This window comes from Trachemys scripta, chromosome 1, assembly GCF_013100865.1.
Source record: "Trachemys scripta elegans isolate TJP31775 chromosome 1, CAS_Tse_1.0, whole genome shotgun sequence".
NCBI classification, from domain to species: Eukaryota; Metazoa; Chordata; order Testudines; family Emydidae; genus Trachemys; species Trachemys scripta.
The window spans coordinates 152003003-152027745 of NC_048298.1; the positions used below are offsets into that span (position 1 = coordinate 152003003).

General features: G+C 40.7%; 1 protein-coding gene across 5 annotated transcripts in view; it reads right to left on the minus strand.

The window, feature by feature from the left end:
- Positions 1 to 16252, minus strand: part of CMSS1 (cms1 ribosomal small subunit homolog) — a 59854-nt gene extending 43602 nt beyond the window's left edge. For 2 of the 5 annotated variants that reach the window (XM_034789951.1, XM_034789977.1), the window contains exon 1: positions 11187 to 11297. Coding sequence is in view for 1 of the 5 variants with exons in the window: in XM_034789987.1 (XP_034645878.1) it covers positions 16105 to 16252 (148 nt within the window). In the remaining 4 variants the exon portion in view is untranslated. Of the gene's footprint in view, positions 1 to 6469; positions 6629 to 11186; positions 11301 to 16104 lie in introns of those variants that run through there. The other 3 variants (XM_034789987.1, XM_034789962.1, XM_034789970.1) reach the window with 3 other exon arrangements.
- Between the last annotated feature and the right edge of the window lie 8491 nt (positions 16253 to 24743).

Below are 24743 nucleotides of genomic sequence, written 5' to 3' on the forward strand. Positions count from 1 at the left end.
CCCTGTGGGATTGTAATGGGATACACTCACTCCTGGAGCACCTTCTTGTGGCTGGATCTGGGGGTAGCTCTCTCCTGGTCTGGTGCCCCCTTCCCTTGGTTCTTGCACCCTGGCCTCTCTCTGGGTCTTGGGGTGCTCCCTCTTCATGACTCAGCCCTCTGACCAGGTCACTATTCAGTCCTCCCCTTCTGGGGCACTGACATCACACTGGACTAACTGTCCAGATGCCGCCTTTACCTGTCCTGAGCTACTTCCAAGTGGCTGCTAGAGGAACCCAGACCTGCTCACTACTCCAGGATCCAGCTCAGGGGACCCTATCATCAGTAGCCAAGGTCTAAACAGCCTCAATCCTCACGGTTCTTTCCCCGGGCTTCATCCTACTCTGCCTTCCACAGGCTTTCTTCCCCGAAATTCCTCTGGGTAAGCCCTTCCCACATGGCAAGGATCATGGGGCTTTCACTCCCCTTGGGTTTTTTCCTGCCCCACCTTTCTGCACCCAGAGTGTGACTGCAGACTCTCTCCCTACATCCCCCTTCTGCTGCAAACTTCCTGGCTTTATACAAGCTCAGCCAGGTCCTGCCAAGCTGGGCTTCATCATCAATTAGCTTTTTTCAGTCCCTAGCTCGCTCCCTGGTGTGACCTATATGGTTAATTGGCTCTTTCTGAGCCACCTTAACCCCTTCAGGGCTAGTGTGGAATGAACTCCCCATCACAACAATACACATAACAGAGAGAGAATCCATCTTAAGAGACAGGGGCAATGGATCAGTGTTCTCATCACGCAACCCATGAGTACCAAGTTCATACCGGAGAAGCTGATTATCCAGTCAGCAGACTGCATTCAAAATCCTTTCTAGGGCTGAATCTCGGTCACTTGTCAGCCGACATTCCTGATGCAATTCCACTCCCCTCCCGCAACGTTCGAGCCATCAGACTAGTCCTGAGAATACTGCAGCTCAATGCTGAGGGATTGCCAGCAGCTGAATGCAGCATTAACAGTGATTTATCCTAATTTCATTGCTTGAAACATAAATCCCACACAGTCTACCTCAGAGTCACCCTAGAGAGGTCTTCCCCATATCTTAACCACCTGAGGACACTGCAGCTAAGGTAAGGAGGCAGAACAACTATCTAAGCAAATTGGTTGGCACTTCTAGGGGAGCAAACTCCTATTATCTGGGTTAGCCCTCTGTTACTCTGCAGCAGAATACTGTGCTCCGGTCTGGCTCCATTCACTTCACATCAAGTTGATTGACACACAACTATACTCAACCATGTGCACCATAGCTGGTATGATTCAACCCACATCAGTACCAGAAGCACACATCCATTAAGCACATCCATTGTGAGGATGCTATAGCCAGAATGGTTAAGAAGATCAAATACACACACCTTTTTGATCATCCAAGAGTAAGTACGCTTGCTGTCGAAGCACCCATTGTGGGCCCTCTAGCCTGCCCAGATTTCTCTGTGATGACTACTTGGCTTGAAGAATGGTCTGCAGCTGACATCAGAAACAAGTCTCTTATAACTGACTCAACCATGAGTCTATCCAGTTTTGACTTCCCATGCTGTTCATGGGCCTTTCTGAACTGATTGTAAATGGTCCAGGGTCAATGTATAGCCAGCCTTCATACCTGGAGCCGATGAGAGGTTCCCACATACAGTTATGGCCAGAGACAGACAATGTTACACATCACTGGTTGACTGCCTTCTGACCAGATTTAATGGTGGTCTGAGTGCTCTGCACTTCGCTGATGAGGCTGCCGCAAATTGGCTTGGCAAGCTCCGCATCTGATAAGAAGATCTTAAGCAATTTGATCTCAGTGATGGCTCCTGGCCAGTAAACAGCTGGAAAGGAGACTGTGGATAAAAGAAACCATCTTGAACAAAGACTATATCTTGCCAGATAAAGATTTAGACTTTTAGATGCATGTTTTCCTTTTACTTGCTCTACCTTTCTCTCTTTCACTTGATATCATTTAATCCATGGTCTTTTGTTAATAAGTTTGTTTTACTTTTACTATAAACCATTTCAGTGCTGTGTTTGAAGAGAAGGGTGTATTTACCCCAATTAAATTAACAAGTTATGATGTACTGACTCTTTAACAAAGCAGCAAACTTAATATCTCCTGTGAATACACAGTGGTAGGGGCCGTGCATTGCAAAGAAACAAAGAAGAGCTGTGGGGCTGGACTTCACTGACTGTTCCTTGCCAGGTGAGATTTGGGCCAGGAGAGCCTTGAGCAGTTTGCTGGTGAGGAAGACTGGCTGGTGCAGCAGGGAGCTGACATACAGTCTAATCACCAGCAAAACTCACTATTGCTGAGGCAGAGAGAGTACAGTGTCTCACAGCTCTCAGTATTCCCAGCAGTATATTACACGCCCCCAGGCACTAGACATCTAAATACAGAAATACACACTCTCTCTCTCTCTCTAAATATGGTAACCATGCGCATGTAAGCTTTCATACATACTTATCACAAATTTATCACATTTCTTTAAACACATCCAGTGCTATAATTCCAAACTTTTTTTTTCAATCCACACATAGCAGATTCCCCTTTATTGTCTCCCTTATTAAACATCACATGCTTAGCAGGGACATTTGCCAGGTAACTTTCTCCAGACTGTACTATTTAATGACTCCTGGTCGTGAAAATTAAATAACATGTCTTGAAGTGGGATGCAAGTTTGTTCATATTAGTTAATAGGTGTGGATTCGTGTTTGCTGGCATAATTCCTCATTATTAAGCCCTTTGTTCTCTTCATGCCACTCCTTTGCTCTAATGTGTCTGGTAAAGGAGTCAAAATAACCTTAACATAAATATTTAACTGTTTTAATGACTAAGAACAATTAATGAAATAAAATGTAAACTCTCCCATGACAATGTAGTCCTGTGAGCCACTGCATAATGTGCTGCAGCAGTCAAAAATGCAAAGAAATGTTAGGATTCAAAGAATGGGAACAATTCTGAATATGACATAATGCCATTATGTAAGTTAATAGTATCCTCTTACCTAAAATACTGGGTTCAGTTCTGATCACACTCATCGCAAAAAAGGATAGAATAAAATAAAGCAGGCTCTGAGCTGGGTGACAAAATGGTAAGAGGCAAGAAGAGAGACTAAAGGGATCATTAACTGTTTATTTTACAGAGGAGATAAACAGAAAAATGAGAGGAATACAAAATAATGGATGGCACTGATGAGGTAAATCAGACACTTCTATTTACCTTCTTTCATAACATAGGAACAGGGGAACATTCAATTAAAAAGAAAAGCAACAACTTCTAAAAGATGGAATTCTTTTTTTGTTTGGTTTTGGATACACAACATGTTCCTGGCCTGTGTGAGTCACTTCTGTAGACATTATTGAGGCCAAGATCTCAGCTGGATTAAGAAAACAATTAGATTTTTATCTGGATAACTAAAACTATTCACAGGTGCATTAGACAGAATAAAACCATTTTTAGAAGGGATGTAACGCTCCTGTTTTATGATATAAGGCAGCTATTGTCATGGATTTAAGAAGAAACTTCCCCTGTGGGCATAATTGTGCACTCTGGGGTTTCTTTCACCTATCTCTGAAGCATCCAGTTCTGGCCACTGTCAGAGATATGATACTGGACTAGATGAACCATGGATAACCACTACTCTAGTAATTCCTATATTCTCCTCCCACTCCCATCTTTGTGCCATCTATCACGTAGCTCTCTATGCATGGAACACACTTGCAACCAGTTCCTTTCTTTTTCATCATTCAAATCATTCCCTCCATGGGGCATTCAAACAACACTAACTAACATCGGTCAGAGAACCAGGGAGTGTGACAGAAATGAGTGGGAAGGAAAATAAATTAAACAACGAATAATGTAGCAGCACTAGTCAGATGTACTCATAAAAAACGCAGGTTACTACATAATCTATTATTGTAAATCTCATCCTTTTCTCTATTCCCCCTCCTTCCCACTTGTTGCTCTAAAGTATCATATCTAAAATTAGACTGTAAGCAACCTGAGACAGAGCATACATCTTTTATATATTCTACAAGGTGCCTTCTACCCCCTGGAAGCTGTAGAATAATAAGCTTTTTTGTTGTTGCTATGTTGTCTTTATAAACTGAAGAGTACTGCAGCATAAAAAAAATATTTTTGACTCTTTAGGTGAGTAAGGTCCACTCAGTCTGGGTACGAGGTCACTGAAAAATAGTAGGATTTTGTTGTTTAAACAAACAAAAAACAAAACAAAACAAAACACTCTTGATCTACAACATACCCATTAACTTAGGAAGAATTTTATTTCCCGGAGCTGCCAGCACAAAGAGAAATATTTAGCTCTGTGTAAAGTTTCAGATGGGGGAAAACCCCCAAATTACTATGCTCTTGCTTGAAATCTCAGATTACTGGAGGGGGGGGGGGGTTTAAAAAAATCAGGCAAACAGTTTCACATCTTTTTCTTACCTCTGTCATTTAAAATTACCTAATTCTTCAGTGAACTGGATAATTAATCTTAATGCAGTTCTTTGATATTCTGTCTTTTCCTGTTCTCCATAAATTACTTCAAGCGTACATTGTGTGACTGCTTCAGTCAAGTTCCCCTTTAAATTAAACTGCTGCAGAACAAAACCATCTTCTAGCTCATCCTAGCTCAGTTAGAAGTTGCCCCACTACCTCCACAGTGGTGCTGACCAGCATTGCTGGTCTTAAAGTGGGGTTAGGAGAGGAGAAAGCTGCATTTTGAAGTACTACCACACTACTATTCCCCAAGGCAGCATGTGAGAGATAAACTCTCACTTTCCTTCCCAGCCTAACCATGATGCTTATTAATGCCTGGGGAACAGATTAGCTGCTTTTAACTGAAATAGGCTGAACTGGGAGCTGAATAGCAGCTGTCATAGGGGCAGATTAAAGAAAGAGGCATCTTGGAGGTAGAGAGATGTCTGGTCTAGTAGAGAGAGAGGAAGCGCTGAAGGTAGGGGGAACCAGCAGTTGGAACTGCCTACTGGATGGAATCAGGATTACTCAGATATGTGCTAAAGGCCTATACTGCTAATATCAAAAGCAGGTTATCCTTCAGTACAAATGGTAGAGTCCTAGGCTTTTGGTGAAGGAGTATCTGAGTTCTTCCCTTCAGCTAACATGAAGTCCTTAATTTCCATGGTGTGATATCCTAGTAGATGGTCAAATGGTTGCCAAGCAGATTTATTACAAAACAAAAACTACATTTTACCATCCTTTTGTTCTGTGTGTGTACAGCCCTAAGCACAATGGGGTCCTGGTCTATGACTGGGCCTTCTACAGTAGTAGCAATACACCTCTACCTCGATAGAACGCTGTCCTTGGGAGCCAAAAAATCTTACCGCATTATAGGTGAAACCACGTTATATTGAACTTGCTTTGATCCGCTGGAGTGTCCTCCCCCCCTCCCCCCCCGGAGCACTGCTTTACCGCATTATATCCGAATTCATGTTACATCGGGTCACGTTATATCGAGGTAGAGGTGTAATAATAATAATAATAATAGGAGAGATCAACACATCATCAAAATCAGCTACAAGAAAAGTGGTTCCTCCCCTCGCTTCCAAAGCATTTCTGGTAAATTGGACCGAGAAAAGACTCAAATGGCAAAACATTTCTGCCTCCTTTCTGCCCGCCCTCCCAAAAAGACTGTATTCATAGGTGCTGGAACTAGAGGTGCTGGGGTGCGACAGCACCTCCTGGCTTGAAGTGGTTTCCATGGTTTACAGTTTGGTTCAATGGCTCTCAGCACCCCACACTACACAAACTGCTCCAACACCATTGACTATATTCCTTCTCCCCCGCCCTTCCTCCTCCCAGTAAGCAGTGTACTGAAGCACTACTGAGAAATCAAGAAGACTGAAAAAAACCCAAAATGTGTCCCTCTTGGCTAAGGATTAGCAAAACATGTTAAAATTCAGACAATAAAACAAGATTAAATATTAGAAAGCATTAAGATAGCAAGTATAATGACAGGAAATGAAAAATTAATGTTCAATCACATCAAAGGGCAGAATAATTATAGCTCACTGGAAATCTTTGATGCTATATGGAAAGACAGACTGACTCAGCAAAGTGCCTCTCTTCTTTAAAAATTAATACAGATCTTTCCTTTCCAATTTATTGCACTGAGAAAGACTTTCCAACTTAGTAAAACTTGTGGAAGAAACTTCTTCAGGGCCTTTCTGGTCATGGGTCCATGACAGGCCCCTCACATAGAATGCATTCAAATACTCAGATATCTTAGCACTTGGGTTCTAAAAGCAATAAAGCAAGTAGTTGGGAACTACCAGAATAATTACTAGTAGGCATAGTTCACAGGGGCACATGAAGTTTTGCCTTACAATGACTGTGTCACCCTTAGTTCTAGCTCCTATGTCAACCTTTGCTCAGTCGGTCCTTGGCGGCAGAGGTGGCAACCTGGTTCAATGGTTACATCAGGTGATTACCTTTGATTCTTGCCTATGGTTCGTACTCCACTCCTCTCACCAACCACAGCAATCCATCCAGTCCATCTCTTCTTTCCCTCACTCATATGCACTGGGCTTTCCTTTTCCAGAACAGGCTTCCCCATTTATTCAGGGCAGTGGGCCTCCTGAGATCCCAAATGGACTCCAGAATCCCTTACTTTAACTGCAATGAGGCTTCTGAAAGAGTGCGTCTGTAGCCAAAGAAAGCATTGTAACGCACATCTGAGACCCATGGGCACCTGCCATATGCGACTGAGCAGAAATAGGCACAATCTTATTAGGTGACTGACCAACCAAATGGGCAAAAAGCCTGTCCTGTTCAGGAATGACCAAGATGGTCTTAATGCCTTTCCAGGATATTTTAGTTAACCTTCTTCCTTTGATTAGTGTCAACTTGAACTAAAAACCCTACCATTTCAGCTGACAAGAACAGTGCTTGATGGTGAGGTTTCATGTTATTTTTAGATTTGCTCGGACATGGTCCAACACGGTTAGTATGCAGACATTAATATCTGTCATACTCTCTATCTGCAAAGAATTCTTCATGGAGCATTTCTAAGAATTACCTCCCCTTCAACTCCCCTTTCCAGCTTCTTCTTTCAACACCCTCCACCCCCAACCAGAGCTGATGCTTCCAAACCCGTCGTGAGTTCACCTTGATTCACTAACTGGAAGTTAACCAGAACAGAAAAAGGAATATGTCTACAAGTGACAGACAGGTAGAACTGTCTAACCTAACACACTGAAATAACTTATACGGACCTGTGTCATATGAGATTAGCTCTACAATGCTCTAAATTAAGCTCAGGTTGCAGACTGACTACAATTCAGCATCCAGATTACTCGACATTTAAAAAAAATATTGCATCAAAAGATATAATTACAAAAAGGAGGAAATATACAAACATGACAGAGGAAGAGCGGCTACAGGTAAAAATAGCCGGTTATCTCTTTCTAACCAGCAGTACCTCCTGATGCTAACCAGAATGATTGTGTTACCCTATAACTGAGGGGTCTGATGTAGTTCACTTTTGCTTTCTGACATAATGAGGCAAGTGGGACCGCAATGCTCTTTTACAGGGACAGAAGGCAAATGATTTTAGAAAATGTATCTATTTACCTGGTTTTGAAATCCTAGGTGGTCAAAGTACAAACCAGCAAATACAGTTTTAAGGATCTGACAGCCCATTTTACTGTTTCCCATTCTAGTTAACTTCCTCATAACTAGCACCTCACTGGAACAACTGGTGCTTCAAGATGCCTTTATGTTTTAACATGATGTACAAAACAGACCTGTTACCTATGGCAATGTTAAAATAATTGACACTATAGTGAAGGTTCAGACGCACTTTCGTCTCTTACAAATCTCCCGGCTGCTTAAATTTCTCAAAAATTCCCTTTGTACTGAAATTTTGCATGTTCTTTCTGCTCATAAGTAATTAAAAAAATATATTTCCAGAAAGTCACTTTGACTTTATTGAGGTAACATGGAAAATGAGGATCTCAGCTGTTTAAAAGTGTTTCGGATGCTTATTAAAACAACAATAAAATAAATATTTCACACTTATTTAGGGCCTTTCTTTCTGATAGGTTTCAGAGTAACAGCCGTGTTAGTCTGTATCCGCAAAAAGAAGAACAGGAGTACTTGTGGCACCTTAGAGACTAACAAATTTAGTAGAGCATAAGCTTTCAACAGAAAAACTTCAAAAACAGACTCCAAAGAGAGACTGCTGAGCTAGAATTGATATGCAAACTAGACACAATCAACTCCGGTTTGAATAAGGACTGGGAATGGCTGAGCCATTACAAACATTGAATCTATCTCCCCTTGTAAGTATTCTCACACTTATTATCAAACTGTCTGTACTGGGCTAGCTTGATTATCACTTCAAAAGTTTTTTTTCTTTTAATTAATTGGCCTCTCAGAGTTGGTAAGACAACTCCCACCTGTTTATGCTCTCTGTATGTGTGTATATATATCTCCTCAATATATGTTCCATTCTATATGCATCCGAAGAAGTGGGCTGTAGTCCACGAAAGCTTATGCTCTACTAAATTTGTTAGTCTCTAAGGTGCCACAAGTACTCCTGTTCTTCTTTTTTCTTTCTGATGGATTCCAAGATGCTTCTATTCTATTCTTGCATGTACAAGAACCACTTCACAATCAACTCAGATGCTGCCAACGCTGGATTTAACATTGCAAGCAACACTACCCACCATTTAAAACAGCAAGAGAACACTGTATCCAACTGAAATCACAAGGGAATTGAGAGTCTGAATGTAATAACCACCTTAAAATTTGGACAGGAGACAGGGGTTAACACCTCTAGTCTTGTGAAAAGTGCCACAGAATTTTAACGACAACAACTGTCCAGGAACTATGATTTTACTCAGAAGATGAATCAATTGAAAAGAATCATCTAGCTGAACAACAGTGCTCTGCTTCAAAAATGCCTCTTTGTGGAAATATTAAACCACACCCACATACCCCATTTATTTAATACTTTTAAAGAACCTCCATATGGGGCATTTCCCTTAACAGTGAATATTCATATATTACCAGCATTCACTACATTATAAGTACTTTCCAAACATTCCAAGGTGCCCCCAGTCAACAGACAAACAACGAGACAAAAGTTAGGGGAAAGGAAACAGCTACAGTCAATTTATATACAAGTCAACTTAATTCACTATAAGGAGCAAGATAGAAATGGGTCTTTTAGAAGGATTAATATGTGGACAACCAATGCAAAATATCCATAGAGAACTCTGAATAGGCATGAGTTAATGTTTAACTCTATAGTTAAAGGGGTTGCCTCAGACTATGAGGTTTAGGAACCTCCAGAACTTACACAGCCACCTTGCATCTACCCCAGAATTTATCTGCAGAAAAGGGCATTGGTAATAAACACCAGAAGAATTAACCATTAACAAGAAAGGATTTTTTCTTACTCAGATTGTTTGGGAAGGAAGCAATGACTGACTTTCTGAAATCATGATCCTTCCTAAATTTTATTATGACGCGAGGGATGGCGAGGGGAGAGAAGTCTGACATTATTGCTGGTGAAATGTAGTGGATTGACAGCTCTAGAGCCTGAAGTTCTCCATACACAGAAGTCATGATACATAGGCGGTGGTAGTGCAAGCTTCCCTCACATAGCCCCACCAATGCACCTCAAACCTGACCTAGAGGAGCTCCCCCCAACACTTCAACAGAGGATTTGGTCTTAACAGCCCATTCAATTCTAATATATAACAGCCTGCACTATGCTAGGTAAAGCAACTGGCAGAGATATACCACAAGCACAGGCCTCTTTATTAAAAACATGCTCAAGATACCACAGGAATGCAGTACCAGAAATCAGAAACCCTGCTAATCCATTCCATAAACTAGATTATAGATTATTTTCTATGCTAGTCCTGATATCATCTGGCATCAGAATAAGGAAACATGCTACCATAACATCATAAAGGTATCAGAGAGTCAACCCACAGCCCTGAGAATGTATATGAAGAAAACAGGAGTTGTCTGGAGGCGGCCTAATTCATTTTTCATATTCTCTCAAAGTCAAACACCAATTTCCTTTATTACAGCTAGCTTTTCAGCCTACAGGAGCCATCCATAAAGATGTTATGATACACAGTTCTAATAGATATTCCATTTAATTAATAACAGGTTTCATTTTTTATGATATCTTTGACTCTAGCATTGCTGTTCAAAGTTAGAATACTGCTGTTTTGCTTGCCACTACTGCTATTCAATCTCTTTTATTTTATTTTATTTGTAGGCATATAGTATCACTCATGGCTATAATGCCCCTGATTTCCTTTCTGAGGCTTGTTTTACCATTAAGAATAGTGTGGCATGCATATGAACTAGCTGAAGCAATCTCAAAAATAATACCTATCTTTAAAAAGGGGAACAAAGAGGACCAGAGGGATTATATACCAGTCAGCCTAACTTTGATACAGGAACAAATTATTAAACAATCCATTTGTAAGCATCTAGAGTATAGGAGGGCTATAAGAAATAGACAGCAAGGATTTGTCAAGAACAAATCATGCCAAACCAACCTCATTTCCTCCTTTGACAAGTTTACTGAGTTAGTGGATAAGGAGGAAGCAGTAGATATCTTCATTTTAGAAAGGCTCTTGACAAAGTCCCCCAGGACATTCTCATACGCAAACTAGGGAAATGTGGTCTAGATGAAATTACTACAAGGTGAGGGTACAGCTGGTTGAAAAAAAATGTACTCAAAGCATAGTTATCAACAGTTCATTGTCAAACTGGGAGGGCATACTTAGGTAGGGTTGTGCAGGGATCTGCCCTGGGTCCAGTATTATTCAATATTTTCATTGATAACTTGATAAAGGAGAGGAGAGTATGCTTATAAAATCTACAGACACACCAAACTGGGAGGGGTTGCAAGTATTTTGGAGGGCAGGATTACAATTAAAAACAACCTTGACAAATTGGAGAATTGGTCTGAATCCAACAAGAAATGTCATGCCCTTCCTACTCATCTTACTTCAAGGCTCTGTAATGTTTAAGGCTGGAAGGTACAAAATGATTCAAAGCAATATCCCATCTGTTATCCCTGTTCTAAACTTGTATGCAGAGTGTGTCTGAAATGACCAAATAAAGAGCGGTATCTCTTGAGCTAGACTGTAATTACCATAAAAATAGAGTTCATACCTACACTTGTTTGCTACAAACAGATGGCTGCTTGCTTTTTTGTCCCATTACACTGCAGCTCTGTCCCATTAGATCCTCTTTGTGGAGAGTGACAGCCTGTGAGGTCAGTTTTCTGACAAGGTCATTTGCCTTCAGAGTATGAAGAGAACGGCACAGAAAGTGGGTTGGGTTATATTTAGAGTTTGGTCCAAGTCAGTGCCATGGTTCCCCACTGTCTCTCCCTTGCAGCACTGTCTCGCGTCTCTGGGTATAACTCTCTGCTGCTGCTACTCAGCCTACAGAATACAAACAGAAAAATCATTCTGAATTACTGTTGTGACTAGGTTTCTCAACTTGCTAAAACAAGTGAATTGGGAGCTCAGAGGAGGAATCATCAATTTCCTTCATTCTGCATCTTTAAATAGACAATTTTCTTTATGAAAGTGGATTTGCCCCTTTGGAGTGAATGAGAGGAAGGAAATTGTCCAGAATACAGCAGAGGAAGATTTCCTGCACTAAGGTAAGTTTGTTTTACTTTGATGATATCATCATCATTGAGAAATTGGATCGTTTGTTTAATGCACCAGACATGATTCTTCTGTTAGACCTCTACTCTATTTACCCTTAACATGAATGTTTTTTTGGGTTAATGACCTGAATATGGGTCTGGACAAATTCTCAGCTATTTGACTGATGATGTATAAAATATCAATTTGCATATTAATATGGGAAGTAAATGGGAAAATAATTAAGAATACACCAGCACGTGCAATACAGTATCCATGTCTGATTAAATCAGATTTATGAACCTCACAGTAAATATTACAGATTTAGTATTAGAAAGTGCACTCCAAGAAAAGAAACCGTTACATTCTGAAAGTAAGCAAAAAGCGTGTGTATGTGAGAATATATGTGAATGTATGCATGTGTGTGTAGTTAGTGATTATATTATATTTATGTGCATTAAGTGTATGCAGGTTCCGAAAATATGCTTTCCCTTGACAGTAAGCATGCAAAATAGGGTTCACTGCAAGCAGCAAGGATCATTTTAAATAAAGGTCACTCAAAAAGGTGCTCAGGCTCTCTCACATTTCCAAAGAAGTTGCATAGCTTCAGGGCAGCTATAGGCAGGATACAGGGGTCATATGATAGAGGTGTTTTCTTTTCAACAGAATGCTTCAGACTGGTAGCGCATTGTTTCCTTATAAAACTTAAAAGCAAAAGTATTTTAATTGTTTTCCTTATCTACTTTAATCTGTTATGATGTTTAAAAGAAAAACATGGACAGAATACAACATGCCATATGTAGTAAGGGTTAGGAAGAAATCTATCCAACTAGAGGGGTGATGTTACTGAATCGTACAATGCTAATTTCCTTTCCACAGGAATGTGATGAACAAAGGAATCTGTTTATAGTGAAGTCTGATATAAATGAATCTCTGTTCATAATGAAGTAAAGAATCCTGAATTGTTTCAGTGCATGATGGCATGCACCTTGCAATTCTTAACATTACAATGAATTTCTAATTAGAGCTAAACACTTCTGTAGGGTGAAAAAATGGCTTTCCTCTATGAGGCTTTCCTGTGTATTCTCCAGTCACATTAAGTTCTTGTTTTAATGCAAACTGTGAAATGATGCTCAAACAATAATACTAGCACACCTGAAGTATTACAAACCTTATAAGTACAGTACACTTAATAAAATAAATATTTTGTTACTGCCAGACCATTCCTTGGTCCTGAAGGCCTTATGGAGTCATCTTAGTGGAGATATACCAACAGAACTAAGGTGTAAGAGCAGTTTAATGCAATAGCCTTGTGCGTGGTTATTTATGTCCTTAGCCTTAATAAACAGCTCTATAAGTCTCACTCATTCAATGCTAATGTGCTAGGATCCTCAAATGTAATACTTTAGAGTCTATTTTTGTTTTTGATTTGCTCATGTACCATCCATTGGTGCTAATGAATGTTATACGGATGACTGATAAGGCTGTTACTAGCCCCCTGTTACTGTGACACAGTCTGGGTCCATCCCTTGTTCTGCTGGCTGGCAGAACAAATAAAAGAGCCCCTAACACACTTCAGGTCACATGACATCACCATACAATGTCATGAGTCAACATAAGGAGGTTGTGTTGCTATGTGATGAGGATATGTCACAATGTGTTAATGGAACATGGATGTATACACCAATGCGACACCACAATGGCTTTCTGAAAAGCAAACACAAATAGGTGTCAATTCTAGAAAACACTCAGCCAATAAGTTTCATTGTGAACAAAAACTCCAGACATTTTTGACACCGTACCACTAGAAGTTCTCCTTTCTGTCCCCAGTGCAAACTTGTTGCAAAAGCCTATACCTCAGTTGATGCATTTGAAGGCTGGTGGCCTTTATTTTAGGAAGAATAATAAGGCAACAGGAGAGCACTACCACTCATATGGAGTTAGTTCATCTATGCAATGCCGTCCAGTTCAATTAATTAATTCCTGTCTCCTTTTTCTAATATTTCTGCTATTAAACTCTTTTGTATAGTATATTACTTTAGGCTATAAAAGTATAATGCTTACATTCTGGCAGAGTCTCACATGCAGAAGGAATCTATCTTGATCACTTCTCTTAACTTATAAAAAATCACTCTCTGATGTTTCCTTCTTTCCAATTTCATTTAGCAACGTACTTGCAAGACCTGAGTATTTGACTGATTTTTGGCACAATGAAAGACATAATGGCTGACATCCATTTCCACAAAAGTGCTTCCTAACAGTTCATGGATCTTAACGAATAACTGTTAAAGGAATCTGTCATAGTGTAGATTTGAGCTAAGTAGGAGGTGATCATTCAGATTTTCTGGAGGATTTTTTAATGTGAGGAAATTGGAGGACAACATACTATATGTTGGGCTGTAGAAGAAGTGCTAATGTGTTTCTAAAGTTCATTACCAGGTAAGGACTTAATAGTATTAAGCAGTTACCAACATAAACTAAAAATAGCAACAAGTCTTTGTAGACAGAATTGTTTTTACGTGGATGGGAGATGAGAGAAATATATGAGGAGTGCTTGTCTGTTGATTACCCATATGCTGCCAGCTATCCAGGCAGAGCTCCAAGGGCACATTCATCAATTCATAGATTCCAAGGCCAGAAGGAACTGTTGTGAACCACTGTGACCATCTAGTCTGATTTTCTGTATAACAGGCCAGACAACTTCCTCAAAATAATTCGTAGTGCAGATCTTTTAGAAAAACATCCAATCTTGATTTTAAAACCGCCAGTAATGGAGAATCCACCACAACCCCTGGTAAATCATTCCAATGGCTAATTATTCTCAACATTAGAAATTTAGGCCTCATTTCCAGTTTAAATTTGTCTAGCTTCAACTTCCAGCCATTGGATCATATTATACCTTTCTCTGCTAGATTGAGGAGCCTGATATTAAATATTTGTTCCCCATGTGGGTATATATAGACAGTAATTAAGTAATCCCTTAACCTTCTCTTTATGAAACCAGTGGTTCTCAACCAGGGGTACATGTAACTGTGGGGGTACGCAGAAGTCTTACAGAGGATACATCAACTCATCTACAGATTTGCCTAGTTTTACAACAGGCTACTTAAAAAGCACTAGCAAAATCAATACAAACTAAAATTTCACAGACAAAATGAGAACATAAGCAATTTGTCAGTAACAGTGCGCTGCAACACTTTTGTATTTTTATGTCTGATTTTGTAAGCAAGTAGTTTTTAAGTGAGGTGAATCTTGGGGGGTACAGAAGATAAATCCGATTCCTGAAAGGGGTACAGTAGTCTGGAAAGGTTGAGAACCACTGTATTAAACTAACTAGATCAAGCTCCTTGAGTCTATCCCTATACTACTTGTTTTCTAATCCTTTAGTCATTCTTGTGGCTCTTCTATGAACACTCCAATTTAACAACATCCTTCTTGAATTGTGAGCAGCAGAACTGGACACAGTGTTCCAGTGGCCATCACACCAGTGCTAAAAACTGAGGTAAAATAATAATTCTGCTGCTGACAGAGTAAACAGATGGGTGACCAAATCCAAACAATACGCGTATCAGCTGGAATTATTCAACCATATTCAGATAACCAGTACTGATGCTAATATGCTTGCCTACACCGAGCACCTCCCAATGTAACCAAACAGCAACTGGAGCTGGGGTATTCCGTTCAGTCCTGCTGTCCCTGAGCCAAAAGGGACTGGAATCACTACTCAGGCTCTGAGGTGGGGCCAGAGTATGTGACAATTTTCCCAAGTGACTCCCTTTGGCTGGTGATCAGGATGAAGAGGGCACTGTGCATAGCGTCCCTCAGCCAAAGGGAAAGTAATGCGATGGGAGAGGAGAGGGCTGCAATGGAAGAGGGAAGAAAGAGAGAAAGTGGCCAAAATATATTCAAAACTAAATCACTGTCTAATTAGCTGCAATTCAGTTGCTCTCATTAATAGGCATTTATTCTGTGGCAGCAACTTGAGGGGAACCAGGTTGGAGCCCCATTGTGCTAGTTTCAGTATAGAGAAAATGGCAGTCCTTGCCCTCACCCAGCTTACAGTCTAGGATTCTTCATTAAGTCATCTCAAGAACTGGACACAGATTTCCCATGGAATAATCATGCTGCATTTCATGTTTTATGCAGGCATGCTGTGCTTGCAAATTAACTCATTTCAACACTGTTTCATGCTGATTATCGTGACTCTCAGTGGGCACTATTACAGGAGGAATGATAATGGAGATGGTGCTCTCATGTATGCAAAAGGAGAATGACGGGCTGGCTATTACATAGCCAACAAGGACAACAAAAAAATTCAAAACTGGAGTTAAGCAAAGAATTCACCACATCATTTTATTTTCTGCTGAAGAATCTATTTTCCCGCCATATTTTACTGGTGACAGGGAGGAAGAAAAATCAGAGTTGATACTCACAACAAGCCACACAGCCCCAAGCTTCGTCTGACCTGCTTTTACAAATCCATCTCTCACAATGCGACAGAAAAAAAGAAAAAACTTGTCCATGGGGTTGCCCGCTGGATTTCACCCTCTGTGCACCAGACAAATAACATCTTAGTGACATCTCAGCGTAGAACAACAGATATTCTGCTCTGAGAAAAACAATTGAGTCTACAGCCTGTGTGCTCTTTCTCAGTCTAGGACATTGTTGGAGTGAACACAAGCATCTCCGACACTGTATTTCAACTGTGCATTAGAAAATATTATCCCCATATGGGGAAATTCACCCTTACTCTCCCAAAAGCACCTCGCTTTGTGTTTCTATCCAAGGAGAGGCTGGGGACAGCCACCTGCAGTCATGGGCAGGCTATAGGGGCTAACACAGCCTCTTTGTGAGTGCTATAACAATTTATGGGCTGGTATACTGACTGCTACTCCTCTGTCCTCCAAGCACAGATTCCTGGACACTGTATCCACTTAGACATGGGTCTAGTGGTCCCTCCATCAACATATGCCCCAATACTCACCTCTGTAACAGATTATTCAGAATTGGTGAAGAACCTACTATTGTGGCAGAGAGAGAACAGAGAGTCCCACCTGTGTGGGATGAATTTTGCCCTTAGAGCCAACTCCTGGGGAAAATGGCACAACTTGAGTAAATGGGCTGTGTGCTCAGATTATAGCATGCAAAAAGCACAAGAATGAAACTGTAATCTGTAACCACCACATGTAGTAGCCAGTGCCCACCTGAGCTTTGCAGGTACCACATGGTACCTCAGATGCAGCCCCACTGTTGTCCCATATGCAGATGCTCTGGCCATGCTCCCATCCTACCCCTAACCCTCACCTACAGGCAAATTAGGGAGTTCTACCGCATGGATACCCATTGTCCAGCCACTCACACAACACAAAGGACTGGCTGCAGAGAGGGCTTGTCATGATTTGCCCCTTTGATTCTCTCAGAGGAGAGAATTTTTTAAAATGTCCCTTAGGCTTTGTTGGGTGAGGAGGGAGAATAACAATGAAATCTTTATTTAAGAAAATAAAAAAAAAGATGACAAAGAAGAGAATTAAAATGACCAAGTCACAGTATTTGAACCATTTGATTTGCCATGCAAAGAAACATCCCAGTTGTGTGTGCATCAGTTTATACATTTTCAGGTTAAAGATCATTATCTATACCTTACATATCCACTTTCAGCTGTATACGAAAAGTGCTGACTTTTACTGGACCATGTCTTGCATTATATTCAAAATTAAATATAGCTGTTTACAGCTTCCAGGCTACTGACAAACTAGAGCAGTAAACTGAAAATGAGTATTAAGGTTGGAGATCTATTTCTTTCCATGGCAACAGATGTTCTATAGCAGGTTCACAGATAGACCCTTGCTCCTACAAGGGATTAGCTCAGAAAAGTCCAGAAGGAAGACAGTAGTAGGGGGAAATTACTATAACATTTACTATAACAATTACTATGAGTTCAGAATGTACATTTAATCTCTCAGTATGCTAAATAAAGTCCACAAGTTAAATAGAGGAGCTGAAAAGCCTAGAAAAGCATTGGCAGCAATGCCAAAACTTTGCTGAAGTGGCCTTTCTAAGAACAGTGTAGCTGTAGACTTCAATGCCAGCTGCCGAGGGAGTGTAATACTGTACATGCAGTGCTGATTTAACGGTACATTTCATTCTAAGATTACTTTGTTTTATTAAAAATATTTTTCAATAACATTCACATTTGCATGATATGGCCATAATTATACAGGAAAAGGCACCTAAAATTTATTTTATATTATATATTTTTTTCATTCATTCCTCAGGCAAATATTTCATCTTCAGTTATATATACTAAATGTCACCAGCTTCAGATAACCTGCACCAGGACTAAAAAATTAAATCTAAGTATAATGACTCTACTGAGTTCCACTCTCTTTCCTACTGCAAAGAGGAGATGTATTTGTGCATATCTATGCATTTTATATACAGAGAAATATGGATTGAAGACCAACTCCAACAGACAATCCCCTGCTTTAAGCAAACATTTTAAAGTAACCTTTCTAATTCATTTTGTCCAACTTTTATTCAAAGCCACCTTTTCTAAGAGTCGTTTATTGCTGGCCCCATGGCTGGTCATTTACACAGAAAGTAAGAACAGTGTGAAAACTCTCTTATGCACAAAATGAACACTATTTTAAAAAATCAATATTTAGCGTGCCATTACATTTTACTTAACCACAGTATACCACAAACAACGCTGCATGAGAGAGAATGCATAACCAAGAGAGGAAAAAATGCAGGACACTCCCAACATAGACCTTTGGATGATAAATATTTGGGAAGATCTCTCTATGAAGTTCAACAGCTTGAAAAATAATGTGCATAGTACAATGAAAACTGGATATGTTAGGCCACATGTGTTTGTCTTAGTTACATGAGTAGTTCCATCCAGTAAGATAACTTATGAAAGTAAAACAGGCAGAAAATGTTACTTATTTTCACATCCCTTGTTTGGTGGAGTAGAATTAAGGGATGAAAAGGGCAGCTTGCTCTTTTGCCAAGAGCCATTATGAGTGGTGATCCCCAAATGAAAGAGGAACAAGCATTTGGCTTGTAAATTGTTAATCAGAGTCACTCACTACACAGGGGACTCCATTGGTGTTGGTGCCACCTTGTGAAATCATTTTAAGGTTTGGTACCTTTTGTTGGGTCTGCAGGAATGCGATGCCAAGATCAGCTGTTTGAATTCCCAGTTTGGAACATAAACACGTGCTGTAGCTGCTTATGCAAGTAAAGTGGGGCTCAGATATCCTGCTGATGAGGCTGGTATTAGATTCTGAATGAAACAGAACTAGCTACTACTTCAGTTTCAGTCAGTTACTGCAAAAGTCATCCTACTGCTATCCCAAAAATAAGCAAAATGCAACATATCTTTAGGTTTCAAAATTAAACTTTACCATTAACTATATCAATAATTAGGAAATCCCACTTGGAAAGGGGGGTGAATACATAGTTTATTTGTACTCGTGAAAAGTGACAGATTAAAACCAATTGGATGGACAAAAAAGTAGCGCAGTCAGTTGCTCTGCAGTTCTTCCTACATAGCTGTGCCAGTGCACATCAAGCCTCAGCAGCAACACCCCATGCTGTTTGACTGCTCAGGAGCGCAGTCAGCAAAATTATTTAATATTTTTTTTTCTGTGGACAAGCAGACATTTCAAGTTCAGACTGAGATGACCCAACTCTGTCAGTTTGTAACACAGAACTTGAGCCTACATCTCTAGGGAAAAACTAGAGCATTAATCCCCCCATTATAACTACGTTCACCTGACTGCTACCGGTAGTCAGTCTATGTAGAGGGACACATAGCCTAATTATAGAGGGAACAGTCCTTAAAAATTTTCACTGGGGTTGATCTCATGAATCCTAATTCTCTCCCATTTTATAAATCCCACCCAGTTTGCTCTTGTGGAAGGGTTGCTGTTAAGTTGTAAGAGATGCCCCCTCCAGCCAGTGGAACACGACACAAGAAATCAACAGCAGGTCTCATTAAGTAATGCAGAGCATTATCATCAGGCCATTGGAGCAATCAGGGCTGGGTCCTTCTCTGTCATCTTCTAAAGAGTGCCTGCATAATTGAAGACAATCTATCTCTATATGAGTTTTACATTATTTTAGAGAAGATAAAACACTAACTGTTCGGCAGTTTCAGATTTTACAATTGTTGAAGGTATATTAAAGGCATTCATTTGTGTTGCACATATTCATTGCATTCTGTATAAATACCTCTTGCATATATTCAGAGGAGGTGGCTCCAGACAGTACATTTGTAGTGCAGCTATATGCAGATCTGTGGGAAGGGCTGTCTAGTGGTAGTATTCGGTGTCGGGGGTAAAGATTCCTAGATTTTACTCCTAGCTCTAATATTGACTTGCTGGGATCTTTGGCAAGTCACTAAACCTCTTTCTGCCTCAGTTTGCCCATTTGAAAAAAGGGCCCACTAACACTTTCTACTGTCAGGACAGAGCATCATCAGCTGAGCCTGAGGACTAGTCAGCCCCACCTCCAGGCAGATAAATGAGCTCAGCTGGGTTCAGGGGCGCTGGAACAATTTGTATAGTGGGGATGCTGAGAGCTATTGAACCAAACTGTATACCCTGGAATGTATATGATGTATTTGATGGAAATCACTTCAAGCCAGGGGTGCAGCCACACACCAGGCACCCCTACTCCAGCACCTATGGCTGGGTTGTGGTAGGACTGCCTGACTGGCAACCCACCTGATTGGCTGAAGGGAGCCAGCAGCAGTAGCAGGTTGCTAGTTGCTCAATGCTTTGCCCGCTGCTGTGATTGCTCATGCTCCAGCCTTGCTCCTGACTTGTTCCTGCCCTACCTCAGCCCTGCGTCCCTTTCCTGGCTCCAGCTCTGACCCTTGGCTCTGGTTCCTGGCTCCTGAGTCCGGCTCTGATCCTTGGCTTTGCTTCCTGGCTCCGAACACTAGCCTCCGGCTCCAGCTCTGGTTTCTGGCCACCCCCAGTCTGGTTCTAACCACTGAACTGGTCTGCCAGCGCTTGGGCTCTTGACACCTACCTTACTGAGGTGGTTTGAAGCTTAATTAATATTTGTAAAAGGCTACGGGATCCTTGGGAGAAAGTGCTGCAGAAGCATAAAGAATAATTAGTTAATTTACTACCTTCATTTTTCCCTTGTACAATAAGGACAGAAGGAACACAGAGTCTCTGCATGATCCACTGAAAAAGAAGTAGTGCTTTGTAATGAGCTCCATGTACCAGCCTTCAAAATGTCAAGAAGAAAAACTAACCTGAGGCTGGCTCTACACAGCTCTGGCTGAATGAGATAGAATTTAACCCTGAAATTACAGTTCTGAAAATTCTGCAGAGTAATAAGAAATATTTAAAGTGTCACTTTCTCATAGCTCTATTAGACCAAAACTGTCTAGGAGAATGTGTTTGCATCGAACAAAAAATGGAGATGGATCAGTCCTATCCATAGGGCTTGACTGTTGCACACAACCCAAGGAATTACTGGAGAAAGATTTTGTAAAGCTAGGGTTGGAATACATGGTACAGAGGACACAGAAGCAGTATTTTCTCTAGACCCTGCCCTCAGTGCAGGAGACAATGCCTCATAATGCAGATATCCTCCGATTCCCTGCACAATTTCACACTCTATGAATTTCTCACTCTAGGCCAGGGGTCGGCAACGTTTGGCACGCGGCTCGCCAGGGTAAGCACCCTGGCAGGCTGGGCCAGTTTATTTACAGGTTCGGCAGGTTCGGCTGATCGCGGCCCCCACTGGCCACGGTTCGCTGTCCCGGGCCAATGGGGGCGGCGGGAAGCCATGGCCAGCACATCTCTCGCCCATGCCGCTTCCCACCGCCCCCATTGGCCTGGGACGGTGAACTGTGGCCAGTGGGGGCCACGATCGACTGAACCTGCCACGTCAGCAGGTAAATAAACTGGCCCGGCCCGCCAGGGTGCTTACCCTGGCGAGCTGCGTGCCAAAGGTTGCCGACCCCTGCTCTAGGCCCTGCGAGGAACTGTGGTTTCTTCCTCTTGTTTCCTTTATAGCAAAATCAATGCCAGGAAAACACATGAAGGTGGAACTTTACCATTGATACAAAGGAGTCTGGATAGGTATCATTATTCGTGAAGAGGACAGCAGCGTCTAGATGTAACAGCTTTCAGAGTTGTTTGCCAGTTACCAAAACTAGCAACATTCAAAAGAATTAAAAGGTTAAACTACAGAAGTAATAAATGATCTCAAGTCAGGATCAATGTAATGTTTTATTGGTTGCATGCTGCTGGGAAGGAACATCTATCCATAAGGTACTTCATCAAACAATCAGACCAAAGTAGTGAGAGAAGAATTAGTCCTATATTTGGCCAGCTAGCTCTGCTGGAGCGGGGGGGAGGAGGGGGACGGGACGGACGGGAGGAAATGGAGGTCAGCAGAGAGGTGTCATCAGGCTGTGTTGAACATAAAGCCTTGGAGGACATAAACAAGCACTGGTTGAATGGAGGTTTCAGTTGAGTAAGGTTTAATTAATCAGGGCTGTCTTGTATTCTAAATTCCCATTTACCTCATCTCAGTCTGCAGACTGAAATACTGGTTTTAGAATATCTTTTAACTTTGTTTTAAGAAACTCTTTCTTGCAAGCCTCAGAGGTAACAATTTATTTTTGATGTTTTCTTATTCCTGTGATGGAGACTTTAAATACTCTCTCATCCTATAAAGCTGTATGGTGACGTAGCTGCTATATATTGCGTATAAATTCAGGTGCCAAATCCTTTTTCAATACATTTCTTAATCTTTAGGATCCTGAATTTCCCAGTTAAAAATTATTTTTCATAACTGCAGAACATTTAAAAAATATTTAGAGCTCCATTATCTGGATTATTATTAACTCTGATGTCATGAGCTTGGATATCAAAGTATTAGTATTACGAAGACATTCCACCATTATATGTAGTTAAAACATTTAGTCGCAAGTTAGAGAAACAATATTACTTAACATTTTATAAACATTCATTAGATAACATACATTCAAAATCAATAGTGACTACAGATAAGTAATAAGTTATACATGCTGAAATCTTGCAGTTTCCATAATAACCCCCAAAGTTGTGATGTATATATTTAAACTTAACCAATTATATATCTTTCTGACAAATACATAGTGAATGACAAACCGTCAAGTAGTTTGGGCCCAACATTTAGGTTTTGTGTAAAAACATTATGAAACCCAATAAAAATGACCTCATGCACATTTTAAAATTTACAATAAACACAGTTTTATTTTCTCATTTGCAGCCCAAACTTATGAGAACCAGAATCAGAAATTGAAACTTTCTAGAAAGTCTAGTTTTTAGCAGTAATGGGGGGAGGGAGGCAGCTTGTCTTTAAATACATGGATTTATTTTAACCTAATAGTGTTTCCTTTCAACATTTTGAAGTTATTACATACTGAATGCCTACAATCAGGTCTCTCAAGTACTTCTCATTACATGGGAAACCTGAATACATTTCTGCTCCATATCTGTGGCCCAACCAGACCTGTGAAGGTGACTAAAACTGTATCTTCTAGGTTAACATTTGCCTACAACACAGCACTTCCCCACACAGGCAATAATGACCAAGACATGGGACATTTCTTGAGGATTAATTATAGTTAATATGGTCCAGTTGCTAATCCCCAGGAAATGCCCTGAGCCTACATTTATTACTGTTGTAAACTGGGGTGGGGGGGGGGATTCATCTTATTTTCTTTTATAGTGGGACATGCAGTTTCAGTTGGTCTGCACTGGGTATTTACATATATACAATATGAATGCATTGTACAATAGCCACACAGATTGCTTGAATGATCTCTTAAGAGTCAGTTTGTTTTATAACATATCAAACTGTAATATACTTTTCTGATCACCTGTTCCAGGTCTTTGATTTCTTATGCTTGAAATCAGTCTGGAATTCAACCTACCCTGGCGTGAACCTGCATTTACAACTTGTTTCTCTACTATGCTTTTAAAGAATTGAACTTCACTCACAGAATTTCAAGGACTAAACTCTCCTTAAAGGACAGTGCATGTGAAAATAACTGTAACATGATGGTGTGAACATTTCTGAAACTCATTGCTTCTCAAAAGCACAGCTGCGCTTGATCCTGTAGCTTTATATGGGTCCAAGATACAGGATTCTGGCTCAAAGATAGATATCGTCCCCAGTGCTCTTTGATCTCTATCCATCCATCCATCCATGTACTTACATTGTGCCAATCATTGTAGTGTCGATGTGCTAAGTACAGGAATTTCATACTAGAAGTTTCTAAGGGTAGGTCTACGCTGCAATTAAACATCCATGGCTGGCCCATGCCAACTGACTTGGACTCGTAGGGCTCAAGTTATGGGACTGTTTAATTGTGGTGTAGACATTCAGGCTTGGGCTGGTGCCAAGCAGGCATCTCCACTGCAGTTAAACAGCCCTGTAGCCCGAGCCCTGCAAACTTGAGTCAGCTGGCAAGGGCCAGCTTTGTGTGTTGAATTGCAGTATAGACCTACTCTAAGGGGCTATTGTTTGTTTAATTTGCCAGAGTGTGACCATTTATAAGAAGGGCTAGTGAACAAATGAGTCTTTTCTTCCTGTTTAGAGCACAGTTCATAAGTTTATCCTCATCTCTTATGATAGAAGAGTTTCTTGGCTGGATGTTTTTCGCTAAGAATGAGTGTTGACCTCGGTAACAACAGCTATGTTACAACTATTGCTCACAAGACCTCGGAGTGGTGAAGAGGGAGAAGGAGCTCTTTTAGACAGATGGATCCTAGCCTACTGAAAACTTTTAGGGTGAGGACCATGACTGGGACACCAGTGAAGTGTGTGATGCACTCTTGTGATTTGGGGGGGGGGGGGGTATATCTGCTTTGCTCAGGTGATATGCTGTTGTATTCTGTGCATTTTCCTTTGTTAGCCCCATGTAGAGAAAGTAGCAATAGACCATCTCAAACTAACAAAGGCGAGAGCCATTGTGTCTGGTTCTTTGTCTGAGAGAGAAGGAGGTATGGTTATTTTACAACTAGAAGGTAGAAAAAGGAACTTCCAGCAA